The sequence below is a fragment of the Notothenia rossii genome, assembly GCF_949606895.1.
Source record: "Notothenia rossii genome assembly, chromosome: 1".
Lineage (NCBI taxonomy): Eukaryota > Metazoa > Chordata > Actinopteri > Perciformes > Nototheniidae > Notothenia > Notothenia rossii.
In genome coordinates this window covers 28,714,627-28,730,117 of record NC_136912.1, presented here as the reverse complement: position 1 = coordinate 28,730,117, position 15,491 = coordinate 28,714,627, and the positions used below count along the sequence as shown (strand labels likewise).

The following is a 15,491-nucleotide window of genomic DNA, read 5'->3' as shown; positions in this document are numbered from 1 at the left end:
TCATGAAATTAATATCTATATATGTTATACTATACTTGCACTGCTTACCGTTTTCATACTTTATATATCTTAGCATATTCATACACACTGTTCATACTGATCACATGCTGCTGTGTATATCTAGTGTATTCATACCCCTCACTGTTTATTCATCGTTCAATTCATTCTATATTTTATCCTGTAGATTGTGTACATTACTTTTCACTTTACTGCGTGTTGCACTCCTGGTTGGAAGCTAAACTGCATTTCGTTGTCTCAGTACCTGTAATATGTGCAATAACAATAAAGTTGAATCTAATCTTGAGCAGGAACAAATGTATTTACTTAGTACATATCTGACATTAACGATTAAACACATGTGTGCATTCTTTATAATGCAAACCGAGTCAAGCCGACTCCGGAGGTGGCGGTATGCACCTTAAAGTGGTTTGCAATCCGCCAAAAAACCGAGAGAAGAAGAAGAAGGCGAAGAAGAAGAAGAAGAAGATTTTTGATTTTTAAAACAAAATTTTATTTCCATTTGTTTTAACTATACACCGAAACAAAAAACAAAAAACATTACACAAATCAAATAAATAAACAGATTTTCACGTCTACCAAATAAATGTCATTTGAAAACGTTTTACCCATTTCAAAACATCATCTTTTACACACTTTAAAAACAAAAAAATTCACCTACCCTTTAAAACTTCAATATTAGAGAGTCATTTTCCCCCAGTGAGCACAGAACCTGCCCAACAGCCCACACATCCAGAAACCCCTGTAGATGATTGATCAGCGTATAGTATGCATGCTCCACCCTCAGACGCGCTGCCACCAGCCCCCTCAGACAGAGCACTGCATCCGTCCACCCTACTCCAGCAAGTTTGTTCTTCCTACTTTTCCAGATTGCTAATTTTGCATTAGCAAACAAGAAATTGATCAATAGTAGGATTTCCTTCTTTTTCAGGATGTATTTGGGGCCATGGACAAAAAGTGGTATGGAGAAAACCTCCCCGAACCCCTCCACCCACTCCTGTAACATTTTTTTAAGACCAGCCAACCGGGGACAGGACACCACTAAATGCTCCAATGTTTCTGCCATAAAACAGAACGGACAGCCCCCCCTTGTGCCTGGGTCAAAATGAGCCCTGTATTTGTTAGTGGCTATTGCACCGTGTATAATTCTCCATTGGATGTCAGCCATCCGTTTTTCAACGGGAGACTTATAGAGGATCCGCCAGCTGCCCTGAGGGGAAGAGCCCAAACCAAACACATCTGTCCACCTCGACTCTCTGACGCCTGCGAGCGAGCTGAGGTTTAGCACCTTTACGCAGCTAAGATATAGCTTCTTCCCATTGCAGGAGCTGAACATTCCAGGTGTTAGAGTCCCCAGTGATAGCAGGAGACCATCCTCCTCTCTCCATTCCCCCACCGCAGGACCCACCCTCAAGGCAGGAAAAACATAATCATGTCCCTTTCTCCACTGGTCGGCCAGATCTGCATCCAGAGCAAAAGACCGGTGGGATGGCGACAGCGACTGCCACACCTCTTCTACCAGGTTCTCCAGAACTCGAGTTGATCGAATACCCGTCACCTCAGCCAGTTTTTCCGTGGAGATCCCTGTCAAATGGCCAAGTTTTACCACTCCCGCTTCAATGAACGCATTTTTTAGGGCGGCTGAAGAGAAAATGGTTCCGGAAAGAAAACCAGTGTCAAACAGGGGCTCCTCAAACAGCCACATCCCAGGCCGGGGGTCGGGTGGTCTGGTAAAACTCAGAATCTTCCAGGCATTGATGACTGAGCAGTAAAAAGGTGCAAGTCCAGTTATCATGTACGCAGGGGCCTTCAGCAGAAACAGGTGTTTATCAAAACCAAAGCCCCCTGCCCTCCAGAGCAACAGCCGGGCCATAGCCAGCCAGCAGGGAGAGGCACCATACAGCAGCCGCTGAGCTGCCTGCAGTCTAAAAGCAGCAGTCCTCGCAGTAATGTCCACAAGGCCCTGCCCCCCCTCCGCCACAGGGAGGTACAGGACCGATGCTGGCACCCAGTGATGACCCGACCAGAAGAAATCCATGAGGAGCCGCTGCAGTTGTTTCATGAGGTCCGGCGGTGGGGTTAACACCTGGAGTCTGTGCCACAAAGATGAGGCAACCAGATTGTTGGCTACAAGAACTCTTCCCCTGTAGGACAGCTGGGGTAGCAGCCATTTCCATTTAGCTAATTTTGCTCGCACCTTTCCCAGCAATCCCTCCCAGTTCTGTGCCACCATGTCCTCAGACCCCAACCAAACTCCCAGGACCTTTAAACCCTCGTTTCCCCAGCTGAGGTTACCAGGAAGACTGGGCCTATTTTCTAAACTCCACTGACCTACCAAAACTGCCTCACTCTTCTCCCAGTTAACTTTGGCTGAGGCAGCCTTCCTATACAAAACTAAACTGTCCTGTAGCTCCTGGATATCTCGCTGACCCTGGATAAAAACACTGACATCATCAGCATAAGCTGATACAACCACCGGGGGGGCCTGAGCTGACACTGGCAGACTCAGGCCCCTCAGCCGGTTTCTAAGCCTGCACAAAAGTGGCTCGATGGCAATACTATATAATAGGCCTGAGATAGGGCAGCCCTGCCTGATCCCCCTTTTAACTGGTACAGGTCTGCTCAGCCCTCCCCCCACTTTCACAACACAACATGCATCACTGTACAAACACTTCACCCAGGACAAAAAATGCTCCCCAACACCAAAAGCCTGCAATGTGGCAGCCAGAAAAGTGTGATCCACACGATCAAAGGCCTTCTCTTGGTCAATAGAAATAATACCAACATTTATATTGTACAGTTTGCAAACATCAAAAGTGTCTCTCATCAAAAACAAATTGTCCACAATTGATCTGCCAGGGATGCAATATGTTTGATCAGTACCAACAAGAAGTTCGATAAAACACTTCAGTCTGTTAGCTAAAACCTTTGACAGTATCTTATAGTCCGTACATAAGAGAGCCACAGGTCTCCAATTCTTCAGCAGGGTTAGATCTCCTTTCTTAGGCAACAGTGAAATCACTGCACGCCTACAGGAAGCTGGAAGAGTCCCTTTCCCAAAGGACTCCATCAATACATCCAACAAATCACGTCCTAGAATGCTCCAAAAATGTTTAAAAAAGTCTGCAGGTAAACCGTCTATGCCCGGAGCCTTGCCGGAGGCCATCTGTGTCACCGCAGAGGTCAGTTCCTCCAGCGTAATGTCAGAGCCCAAGGTGTCACTTTCGGCTGGACTCAGCTGTGGAAGACCCTGAAAAAGTTCATCAGCGGCTTCCACGTCACAACCTTCGGCTTTGAACAGGTCCGTGTAGAAGGACACTGCATGTCTCCTCATCTCAGCAGGTTCAGAGGTTACCTGTCCATCGGGAAGACGCAGACATACCATCTGCTTCCTTTGGCCCACAGACCTCTCCAGGTTGAAGAAAAAGGTGGTTGGTGCATCAATGTCTCTCATGGAAGTAAAACGGGCTCTGATCAGAGCTCCCTTGGCTTTCTCCTGAAGAAAACAGTTAAGCTGTTGTTGTTTTAGGAGGGACTGTTCTACATTTCGAGCAGACACACTCTCTAACTCTCTGATCTCTCTCTCTAACTGCTCTATAGCTCTCCTAGTGTTTGCAGTGGAGTAGGCTGTATACTGTTGACAGAACACTCTAATCTGAGCCTTTCCTACCTCCCACCACTGACTCAGGGAGGGAAAAGACTCTTTCTTTGATTTCCAGTTGATCCAAAACAAATTAAAATTCTCACAGAAAATCAAATCTTGTAAAATGTTAACATTAAACTGCCAGAACGATCTAGGTTTCTCTGTGTTGGATAAAACCAAATCCAAAGAAACTAGCTGATGATCTGTAAAACCAACAGGTTGGATGTGACAGTTCACTGCATGAGTAATAAAAGAAGAAGACATGTAAAATCTGTCTAGCCTGGCTGCACTGACGCCCCCATCTAGCATTCTCATCCAGGTGTATTGTTTAACGGAGGGATGCTTCATCCTCCACACATTCACTAAGTCAGCCTCTCTTATCACCTGTGACAGTAAAAGGGACGACTGAGGATGAGGCTCCCGTCCTATTCTGTCTAAAGTGACATTAGTGCAAACGTTCCAGTCCCCCCCCCAGTATAACACACTCTCCCTGTACACTAGTGTCTAGCTTGTCTTTTAATAACTGAAACACAGATACACGTGCAGGGCCCTGATTGGGTGCATACACATTAATAAAGGTGAAACTGAACTCTAACAGTTCCACTTTCACCATCAAGGCTCTACCTGCCACTATCTCAGTGCTGGATAAAATCTTTACATTTAGAGAGGGGGAGAATAAAACAGCTACTCCAGCACTAAGGTTTGAGCCATGACTGAGTACATACTGACCCCCCCACCACATCCCCCAGTCCGTCTCATTCAGGCTATCACTGTGCGTTTCCTGCAGAAATATCAAATCTAATTTTTTCTGATTAAAGACTTCTAACACTAAAGCTCTTTTCTGTGCACTTCTACCCCCGTTCATGTTCAAGGAAGCAACCCTTAAAGCCTGCATTAGAGGAAGGAGACAGAGAGAAAGAACAGACAGGTACACACAGCAGAGAGGAGACACCCAGTGTTGCATGATCATGTTGAAATTATTTAGACCTTTTCAGTTTCTTCCCTCTTTTGCTTCCTGGCGTATCTTTTTTCACAGCAGTTACATGCCTCCTGAGACGATAACGTTTCTTTTCATCCAGCAGGTCTAACCCTACAACTTTCTGAAGAGTTCTCACTGTATGAAGAAACTTGTCAATGTCAGGGAAAAAATCTCTCACTTCCACTGACTTGCCAAAAGACTCGTCTAAAAAGACATTAATCTCTTCCAAAGAATATATCTCTGCGTTCTGAGAGAGACTATCTGCAACTGAACCACAGTCAGAATCCCCCTCACCGTCTGTGTCCATCTCTGTCACCTCATTATTGTCTGCAGCCTGTTGAAGCTCATTTTTCCGCCCAGAGCCAGACGGCAGCTCCTTCTGTGTGCCAACAGCCTCTACCTGTCCCACAGCACCAGTCCTCACCTGTCCTGCTACATCATCTCTCACCCGTTTACCTGTTTCCACATTTTTTCCTCTCACACTCACCACACTCTCTACAGTCCCTGTTTCATCTCTCACGATATTCATCCCTACTTCCTTCGCAGCCACCGGGGCCCCGGCGGGTGCAGCAGCAGCCCCCGCAACACCGGGTCCCGCTGCCGCGGACCAGGCCGCCCCGGGCTCGGCCGCCCCCGGCTCGGCCGCCCCAGCGCCTCCCGGCCCGGCCGCCCCCGCGGCTCCCGGCCCGGCCGCCCCTGCGGCCCTTGCCGTCCCCGGGGCCCCGGCCGCCCCCGGCTCGGCTGCCCCGGCCGCCCCCGGCTCGGCTGCCCCGGCGGCCCCCGGCTCGGCTGCCCCGGCGGCCCCCGGCTCGGCTGCCCCGGCGGCCCCCGGCTCGGCTGCCCCGGCGGCCCCCAGCTCGGCGGCCCCGGGCCCAGCCGCACCCGGCGGAGCGGCGTGCCGTCTCTGTGGACATGCAACACGTTTGTGACCCGACTCCCCGCACTCAAAAGACTTTACGCTCCCTGAGCTCGCATAAACCATATAAAAACCCTCTTCGTGCCTCACCCGGAAGGACACATCTAGTGTCTGAGTGGGACAATTCAGAAACATGAAAACCTGTCTCCGCAGAGAATGGACATGTTTTAACTTTTCATCCTTACACCCCAGAGCAACAGTGCGGAGACTACTGGCAAACTTACCAAAACGCTTCAGCTCCCGTTCCAGCGCCTCATTCGGGATGAACGGAGGAACGCCAGACACAGTGATCCGCGTGGACGGTGTCGCCAGCGGTGAAACTTGAATGTATTCCTCGTTTAGCATTAATCCGCTCTCGATAAGTTCCGTTACATATTTCTGGTCTTTCAAAAAGACCACGACCGCTTTGTTCATGCGGGAAGCATAGGAGATATTTACATGACCGACCTGATCCCCCACAGCCAGCAGCACCTGCTCCACTGTGCTTGCGGCCTGAGCCACCAGCCGCACTCCGTGTCTCAGAGACACCGGCGGCGCCCCGGAGGACGCCATCCCCGCCACGAGGCACGGAAAAACACTAAATTAACAAATTAACCGTACTTGCAAAGGGTACAAAAATCCCAACGAAAGATCATACAGTTAAAGAAACGATTGAAACAGAAACAAAAGAGTTAAAGTTGAAATTCCCTCTTCCCTCTTCAAACACACATCCACCACCGAAGAAGAAGAAGAAGAAGAAGAAGAAGCCGCCGACTCGGAGCTGTCCGACTTCAGGCGAGCTTTTTGAGACCTCCCCCGGCTGCGATCGGCTATTCTCGTCTACTTTCGAGGCGAGCCGCAACGCGTCTCAAACAAGCCTAGTGTCTTCTATGTAACGGCAGAGAAAGAGAACAACGGACTGTATGTTTTAAATGTTTAGCACCCCCCGAAGAGGCCACAAGCTCTTACGTTGGGTCTGGAGTTACAAATAAATTCTGATTAATCAGTAAAGTAAAGCCTACGACCATTATTCGGAGGGAAATGCTATACTGTCATTTTTGCTAGATCAAAAGTCGAAAGTTGTTTTGGATGAGTCACTACTTGAGTGGTAAGAAATGATATGATATGCCGCTGTGGTGCATCTGATTAAAATGCCAGAGAAGATGTATACTCCAAATGATGTTTTTGTAAATAGGAGGTGAATGCCAAGATATGTACACAAAATGTATGTGTGTTTGTTTGTAGCTATATATATATGTACAGGACTGTCTCAGAAAATTAGAATATTGTGATAAAGTTCTTTATTTTCTGTAATGCAATTAAAAAAACAAAAATGTCATACATTCTGGATTCATTACAAATCAACTGAAATATTGCAAGCCTTTTATTATTTTAATATTGCTGATTATGGCATACAGCTTAAGAAAACTCAAAAATCCTATCTCAAAAAATTAGAATAGTTCCTCAGACCAAGTAAAAAAAAAAGATTTATAACAGCAAAACACAATCAAACATTTGAAAATGTCCATTAATGCACTCAGTACTTGGTTGGGAATCCTTTTGCACGGATTACTGCATCAATGCGGCGTGGCATGGAGGCAATCAGCCTGTGGCATTGCTGAGGTGTTATGGATGCCCAGGATGCTTCAATAGCGGCCTTTAGCTCATTAGCATTGTTGGGTCTGGTGTCTTTCAGCTTCTTCTTCACAATACCCCACATATTCTCTATGGGGTTCAGGTCAGGGGAATTTGCAGGCCAATCGAGGACAGTAATGCCATGGTCAGTACACCAGTTACTGGTGGTTTTGGCACTGTGGGCAGGTGCCAGATCATGCTGGAAAATGAATTCCTCATCTCCATAGAGCTTTTCAGCAGACGGAAGCATGTAGTGCTCTAAAATCTCTTGGTACACAGCTGCATAACTCTGGGCTTGATGAAACACAGTGGACCAACACCAGCAGCTGACATGGCTCCCCAAACCATCGCTGACTGTGGGAACTTCACACTGGATTTCAAGCAACTTGGATTTTGCTCCTCTCCAGCCTTTCTCCAGACTCTGGCGCCTTGACTTCCAAATGAAATACAAAACTTGCTTTCGTCTGAAAAGAGGACTTTGGACCACTGTGCAACTGTCCAGTGCTTCTTTTCCTTAGCCCAAGTCAGACGCCTCTTCCGTTGTCTTGAGTTCAGAAGTGGCTTGACCATGGGAATACGGCTATTGTAGCCCATTTCCCGGACACGTCTGTGAACAGTGACTTTTGATACCTGGACTCCAGCTTCAGTCCACTGTCTTTGAAGCTCCCCCAAATTCTGGAAGCGACTCTTCTTCACAATGCTGTTAAGGCTGCGGTCATCTCTCTTGGTTGTGCAGCGTTTCCTGCCACATTTCCCCCTTCCAACAGACTTTTTGTGGATGTGCTTTGAAACTGCACTCTGTGAACAGCTTGCTCTTTGAGAAATTTCTTTTTGTGTCTTACCCTCCTGATGGAGGGTGTCAATGACGGTCCTCTGGACAGCAGTCAGATCAGCAGTCTTCCCCATACTTGTGATTTAGTTTACTGAACCAAGCTGAGTGTTTTTCAAGGCTCAGGAAACCCTTGCAGGTGTTTCGAGTTAATTAGACGATTCAAGTGATTCGTTGAACACCCTACTAGTATACTTTTTCATGATATTCTAATATTTAGAGATAGGATATTTGAGTTTTCTTAAGCTGTATGCCATAATCAGCAATATTAAAATAATAAAAGGCTTGCAATATTTCAGTTGATTTGTAATGAATCCAGAATGTATGACATTTTTGTTTTTTTAATTGCATTACAGAAAATAAAGAACTTTATCACAATATTCTAATTTTCTGAGACAGTCCTGTATGTAAAAAGGCGTGTGTGTGATTGTGGTTATTTGCGTGTCCGTGTTTGCGTGTGTGTGTTTGCGTGTGTGGTTAAGTATATGAACGCACACAAAAGTCCGGTTATACAATAAAACAACAAGCTGTCTCTCCCAACGTCCACACTCAGGCACACTGTTATTTCCACTGACTACCCCCAGCGCGAGCATCCCCAAACTCACTCCCTGATTGGATGCACGAGAGGAGCTATGAGGGGTGCATGCGTGAACAGCCCGTGGCCCAAACCATCAGTCCTTAGCAACAAAAGTTGTTGGAAGTTTTCGTTGTGTAAGCGAGATGAAGGAGCCAGGGCTGTCGCGTAAAAAACGTTGTGTCAGTGAGGAGAAAAGGAAGTTCCAGGAGAAATGGAGCAACGCTTACTTAGTTTTACCTCAGGGGTCAGATAAAGTGATATGCCTCATCTGCAAGCAGGTGAATGCAATGCTCAAGGAGTAACATCAAACGCCATTATGATACCAATCATAAAATGTATGACAAGTTCATGGGCAAGGAGCACAGAACTAAACTTGAACAACTTCAAAGAGGTTTAACTACCCAGCAGTCAGTTTTCCCAAATCTTGCAAAATCCGGTGAAGCTGTAACACAGGCTACCTATGTGGTCACGAAATTGCCAGGCGGAGCAAGCCGTTCAGTGATGGAGAATTTGTGCGAGACTGCATTTTGAAAGTGGCTGACATTGTATGCCCTAAACAAAAGTCAAAGTTCCGTGACATAAGTTTATCGAATGACACGGTGACACGACGAATCGAAGATCTGGCCAATGATCTCAAAGAGCAATTGGGACTATGTGTGGAAGGCCTAGGCAAGGGGTCCTTTTCTATAGCACTGGATGAGAGTACAGACATTTCTGATACTGCACAACTGCTGATTTTAATTCAAACGGTCACGGAGGACTTTGAAATAGGCGAGGAACTGCTAAGCATGGAGAGTATCAAAGACAGAACAAGGGGAATCGACATTTGTGATGCTGTGTGTCGTAGTCTCGATGTGTGATATGTGTGATGTGTGATGTGTGATAGTCTCAATGTGGAGCTGACATCCTCGGTCGGTGTCACAACAGATGGAGCGCCAGCCATGGTCGGGAGAAAGGCGGGTGCTGTCTCTTTGCTCAGCGACAAAGTGGCCAATAACGGAGGTGAGAACCTAATCAAATATCACTGCATAATTCACCAAGAAACCCTTGCTGCAGATACGCTTGAAATGAAACATGTCATGGACATTGTTGTCAAGACAGTGAATTTCCTAAAGTCCAGAGGTCTGAATCACCGTCAATTCAAAACTTTTTTGGTGCAATCAGAGGCTGAATTTGGTGACGTCATATACTTCACTGCTGTCAGGTGGCTGAGCAGAGGTGCCACACTGAAGCGTTTTTTTTATTTGAGGAAAGAAATCGCTGAGTTCATGCAATCAAAAGGACAAGATCTGCCACAGTTAAGTGACACTGAATGGCTTTGTGACCTAGCGTTCCTTGTTGACCTGAACACCTTTCTCAGCGATCTCAATGTGAAGCTGCAGGGCAATGGGAAGCTCATTTCCACATTGTTTGACAGCGTCAAAGCTTTCCAGCGAAAACTTCAACTACTGCAGTGACAGCTCAGAGAGGGGGATCTAACCCATTTCCCCGCCTGCAAGGTGCTCGCAGGTGAATGTGACGTTTTACATCACCTGTGTTCAGACAAGAACCACAACCTCATGGAAAAACTCCAAGACTAATTCCACCACCGCTTCTCGGACTTCAGTGACCACGAGAAGTCATTCAACCTATTCCAAGGTCCCTTCACATGTGCACCCGAAGAAGAGCCTGCAGAAATGCAGTTCGAGCTCATCGACCTGGAGGAGAGCTCTGAGGCCAGAGCAGCATATCGAGACAAGAATCTCATCGAGTTCTACAAAGGACTTTCCCCATCTACGTACCCTGCACTTCGCCAACATGCCATCAGAATGGCTTCTCTGTTCGGAAGCACATAAATTTGTGAGAAAACCTTCTCCACCTTCTGGCCATCAACAAATCCAAGCTGAGATCCAGGCTGAGGGATGCCCATCTACATGCTGTCCTTCGTATAGCAACAACGGAGATGGAACCGGACATCAAAGGAATAGTAGCCAACAGAAGACAGCACCATAAATCCCATTCAAAGTAGGAAAAGGTATGTTGATGCCAGGCAATAATAGTCGATTTGTGTTACAAATACAACAACAATAATAATAATAATAATGATGATGATGAATACTGTGTTATTGTGTTCTTTGGTAAGCTTCTATTTTAAAAGTCTCTTTCTCTCCCTCCCCCTCTCTGTCTCTCTGTATTTGTCTTGCTCTGCAATCCTGTGGTGCTTGAGTAGCTGGAATTGGTTCTGAATCAGGGCCCTGCTGATAAGACAAGAAATCCACAGCATATCACTCACTCCAGCACAATACTCTCTCTCTCTCTCTGTGTGTGTGTGTGTGTGTGTGTGTGTGTGTGTGTGTGTGTGTGTGTGTGTGTGTGTGTGCGTGTGTGTTTGCAAGGCACTTTTGAGACAAATTAATGTTTGATTAATCTTAATGTATACTGTATGTATAATTGGTTAGTACAATAAAGAAAGGATTTGTTTTGGAATTATTTTGTGTTCCGTTTTTTCTTGGGCGGCCCTCAATCCAATATTGGGTACCTAAATTGGCCCTCACTCATCAAAACTTTGAGAACCCCTGCTCTAATGCCATCTAGTGTCTCTAAAGAGCAACTCTCCATTTACCCACCTGCATGATATCAACAACTAAATTGCTAGCTAATAAAGACATCAGAGTAGATTTTCTTCACTCGTTTTGATAGTTGTGTACAATGGGGTTGTTCAATGTTCCACTTGTCGGGTCTCCAATCTCCTCCTCGGCTCCATTCACCGCTTCAATATGGCCCCTCCGACTCCAAGATATGACAACATGGTAGCAATCAACAATGTCCGAACAAAGTGTCTTTGTGCTGTATTACTTTGCATAACTAGCTGTGTGTGTGTGTGTGTGTGTGTGTGTGTGTGTGTGTGTGTGTGTGTGTGTGTGTGTGTGTGTGTGTGTGTGTGTGTGTGTGTGTGTGTGTGTGTGTGTGTGTGTGTGTGTGTGTGTGTGTGTGTGTGTGTGTGTGTGTGTGTGTGTGTGTGTGTGTGTGTGTGTGTGTGTGTGTGTGTGTGTGTGTGTGTGTGCTTAGTATGCAGTATTACACACTGCTGCCCTCCCACACCCCTGTGTATGAAATCCAGAGAGACAAGCTGGCCAGTCATAACAGAAGAAAGACACCAACTACTCACATCACACGACTATAAAACCCAGAAACGACGAAGAATCCTCAACCTGCTCTCTTTGGACATCTGATTGTGAGATTATTGATTAAAAGGTAAGATTTTTAAAGTTGTATCTAGTTGTAACTGGGAAAATTAGAAGAACAGGTCCAGATGGATTTCAATGCTTTTATTCTTAATTACTTTACTGTTACATTAAAAAAAAATGTCATGCCATTAGTTCAGATCTATAATGACTTGAAGGAATGCTTCAATGCAAAAATAATAATTTATGTATCAATTACTTATTTCTGTTAGCTTGAATTTCTTATATAAACTTAGTTTTTCCTATGTATGTAGAACAGTAAACTATTCAGAAATTCTTGAGGAATTGAAGCAAATGGGTGCCACAAAATGTGATCAAAACATTTGTTGACAAACTCTCTCCAGTCATATGCTTTCTACTTTAAAATGTCACTATACACTTAATTTAAAACGCTCCTACTCCCCATGGAGACATGAGTAAAACAATGTTTTCTTTACAATTTCCAGGTTGGATACACAATTACTGTATATACAAATTATCCTGTTTGGGGGGTGGAGTATTCATCTAATGTGTTCATTTAAAATGTGCTTCCATGAATTTAATGTAATGAAAACTGTCATCTAACAACAGGTGGTGAACAAGAAACTGAAGAGAACAAGGGGCTCTCACAGTCACTGGAAATTTTACTGAATAAATAAACTCTGTGAAGGATTGACTTTCATCTACTGAGTGCTCAGCAGCATCGTAGTGATTGGACTGAGATTATTCTAAGGAACATTTCTCTTACATTGAGAGCACATTCAAGTGTCTTTCAGCAGCCATGGCTTCAACAGGTCTTCAGCTGCTGGGCTTGGTGTTGGCGGTGCTGGGTTGGGTTTGCGGGGCGTTGGTGTGTGCGGCTCCTCTGTGGCGTGTTTCCGCCTTCGTGGGGGGAGAGCTGGTGATTGCCCAGGTGGTGTGGGAGGGACTGTGGATGAACTGCCTGTCTCAGACCACAGGCCAGATCCAGTGCAAGACCTATGACTCCACCCTGGCCCTTCCTGTGACTGCCCAAGCTGCCCGGGGCCTCACTGTTCTCTCCCTGCTCCTCTGCCTCCTGGCCCTCATGCTCGGGGTGGCGGGGGCCAAGTGCACTCATTGCATGGGTGATGGTAACCAGGCCTCCAAGGTTCGGGTGGGCAGGATAGCAGGGGTGCTCTTCCTGGTGGCTGGCTTGGCGTTCATGATACCCATCTGTTGGACCGCCCATGCAACTATCCGGGACTTCTATGATCCCAATATCGCAGCGCCTTATAAGAGAGAGCTGGGCCCAGCGCTGTACCTGGGCTGGGGGGCCGGCCTGCTGCTCATGGTGGGGGGCTTTCTGCTGCATTTGGGGTCCTCTCAGCAAAGCAGAGGAAGACTGCCTACTTTTGCTGGAGTGCTGAAAGACAACTCAGGTACAGGTGCAGACGGAGAGGGGAAGCCACAGGAAAAATCTTTTGTATGAGATGATTTTATTGGACAAGAGAGATACAAACGCACACAGAGGTCGCAACCTTGTCACACAAGCTTCAGAAAATCACAAGGTCACCATCTATTGGAGGGTATTCAGCCTACAGCCTTTTATTTCTTATAAAGCGGTTAAAGGATTGTATTTTATGTTGAATTTCATTAGTCATTGGTAAATGATAGTTTGACATGTATTCATTTATTTACATGATACAAAACAAAGGGTTTGTAGTAGAATTTACATTATTTAACAGCTTTCTCCCAGAGTAGGAGTTGACATGCATTGTGGGAGTATTTAAATGTTTTGAGCCTTACTAATGTGTGTGACTCACATTTCTCAAATTCCACTCTGCCTCTGCCTATGTGTGTGCGTGTGCGTGTGCGTGTGTGGTGTGTGTGTGTGTGTGTGTGTGTGTGTGTGTGTGTGTGTGTGTGTGTGTGTGTGTGTGTGTGTGTGTGTGTGTGTGTGTATGTGTGGGTGGTCTGTGTACAGAAGGCCAGTGTACAGTATATCTGTGTATGCTGGTGTGTTTACTGAAAATATGTGAGGGGAATTATTGTTTATTTTCTTATTATGAATGTTTCTGAGCATTTGGCCTTTCTGAACAAATGTTTTTTATTTAAATGTATTTTATTGTTTTATTTTATATTAATTTTAACTGGGTTTTGTATATGTATTTCTACAGTACTCTCTTATTGATATCGAGTACAACACAGCAATTTTCCCCTAGGTTTTTAAAGCTTTTTTTTTAAAACTGACAATTCTAAATAATCATCAAAGTGTTTGTAATATTATACAGCAGTAGTAGTTTTGTTCCTTTAGTTTACTGGAAAATGCATTGCTTATCTAATGTTTTAATTTCTGACTTGATGTAGTTTACTAAAATTACCATTATAGCCAATGCCATGTCTTACATATATTTCAGAGATGTAGCAATTATTATAATGTTTACAGCTTCTCCCACTGTACAGTTGTCATAACAATTATTCAGTACATGTACATAAGTGGGAAATTGCATTTTCCAGACTTATTCTTTGTATTGACGGTGGTTTGTATAATTTATAACTACGGAATAGTTGGCCATGGGGAAAAACGCATTAAGATGCAAAATAGGATCCCAATTTTCCTTTGAAATTATATTTGTGCAAATTGTCACTCTGCCTGACGTGATCAGATTATAAAAAAGAAAAAAGCAGCACATGAGTAATTTATATTTACTATAAATATCTGCTGGGCTAATCCAAATGTATGGTGGTCCTACTTTGGTCCACGGTCGCCCACTTTGTGCAGCCTGGTCAAAAACAATGAATGAGCATACTGTATGCAGGTCCGTTTTGGGTCCAGGCTTTTGGAAATAAGCAATGTCTACATTGTCACTCCAATCTGACATGTATTCAAATGGAAAACCATTATGATTATACCCAAACAAGAGCCTGAATCATTATTTTACCTTCATGTGCTGTAACAGCAGATATAGTGCACTAGGAAGCAGTAAACACACAGTAACTGAAGTTCACTCTTGCATGAACAGCCGTTGACAAGACGATGTGAACACTAGTACATACTCCTACTAAGTATACAATAGAAAGCAAGTCGGAGAGACCACTATGGATGCTAGTTTGCAGCTTTTATCAACCTCTTGTCTGTGATATTTGATATACAATTAATAGTATGCCAGTTTTTCTTTCTGCTAAAATATGTTGCTGTGATTATTAAAATGTTTGATTTTCGATGATTGTCAAATAATGTCATGTCTTTTTTTCCCACTTTGGACATGGCTCAGTTTGTCCCTGAGTGGACTCATATCAGGCAATTCAAATGTAACATGTTGCACCAGTATGGGTTGTATTGCTTTAGAGTTGCTTTTGGTTGAGAAGCTGCGATTGATTTGTGGGACAACTGTATTGGACACATTACAACAGAAACTTAAACAGCATGGTGCCAACAGTCATCCAAAAAATGGGAAATAAATTCAACAGTGACTTTCTGTAGTTTATGTGCTGACTTGCTAACTCTTGATAACAGGACAGCGGATTTGTTTTAGGGGATGGGGCAAAAGAACTGCATGCAAAGACCTGCTTCTTTCTGGAGTGTGCTAAAAGTTCCTCTTTCTTTAAAAAAACATAAAAACAAGTCTGTAATCCTTCTTAAAATTGTATTATCAGTAGGTGGATATTCTTCTACCCTTTACTCAAACGAGACAAGACATGTATTACTGCATAGCTCTTCCATTTTGCCATTCTATAAAATTGATTGTAC

General features: G+C 44.8%; 1 protein-coding gene across 1 annotated transcript; it reads left to right on the top strand.

The window, feature by feature from the left end:
- The first annotated feature begins 11,674 nt into the window (after window positions 1-11,674).
- Window positions 11,675-15,431, top strand: LOC307020140 (claudin-4-like). Its single transcript, XM_079651304.1, has 2 exons — window positions 11,675-11,810; window positions 12,371-15,431. Exon 2 carries the CDS (start codon window positions 12,561-12,563, stop codon window positions 13,227-13,229), a length of 669 nt encoding a protein of 222 aa, XP_079507430.1. The 5' UTR covers window positions 11,675-11,810; window positions 12,371-12,560; the 3' UTR covers window positions 13,230-15,431.
- The last annotated feature ends 60 nt before the right edge of the window (window positions 15,432-15,491 follow it).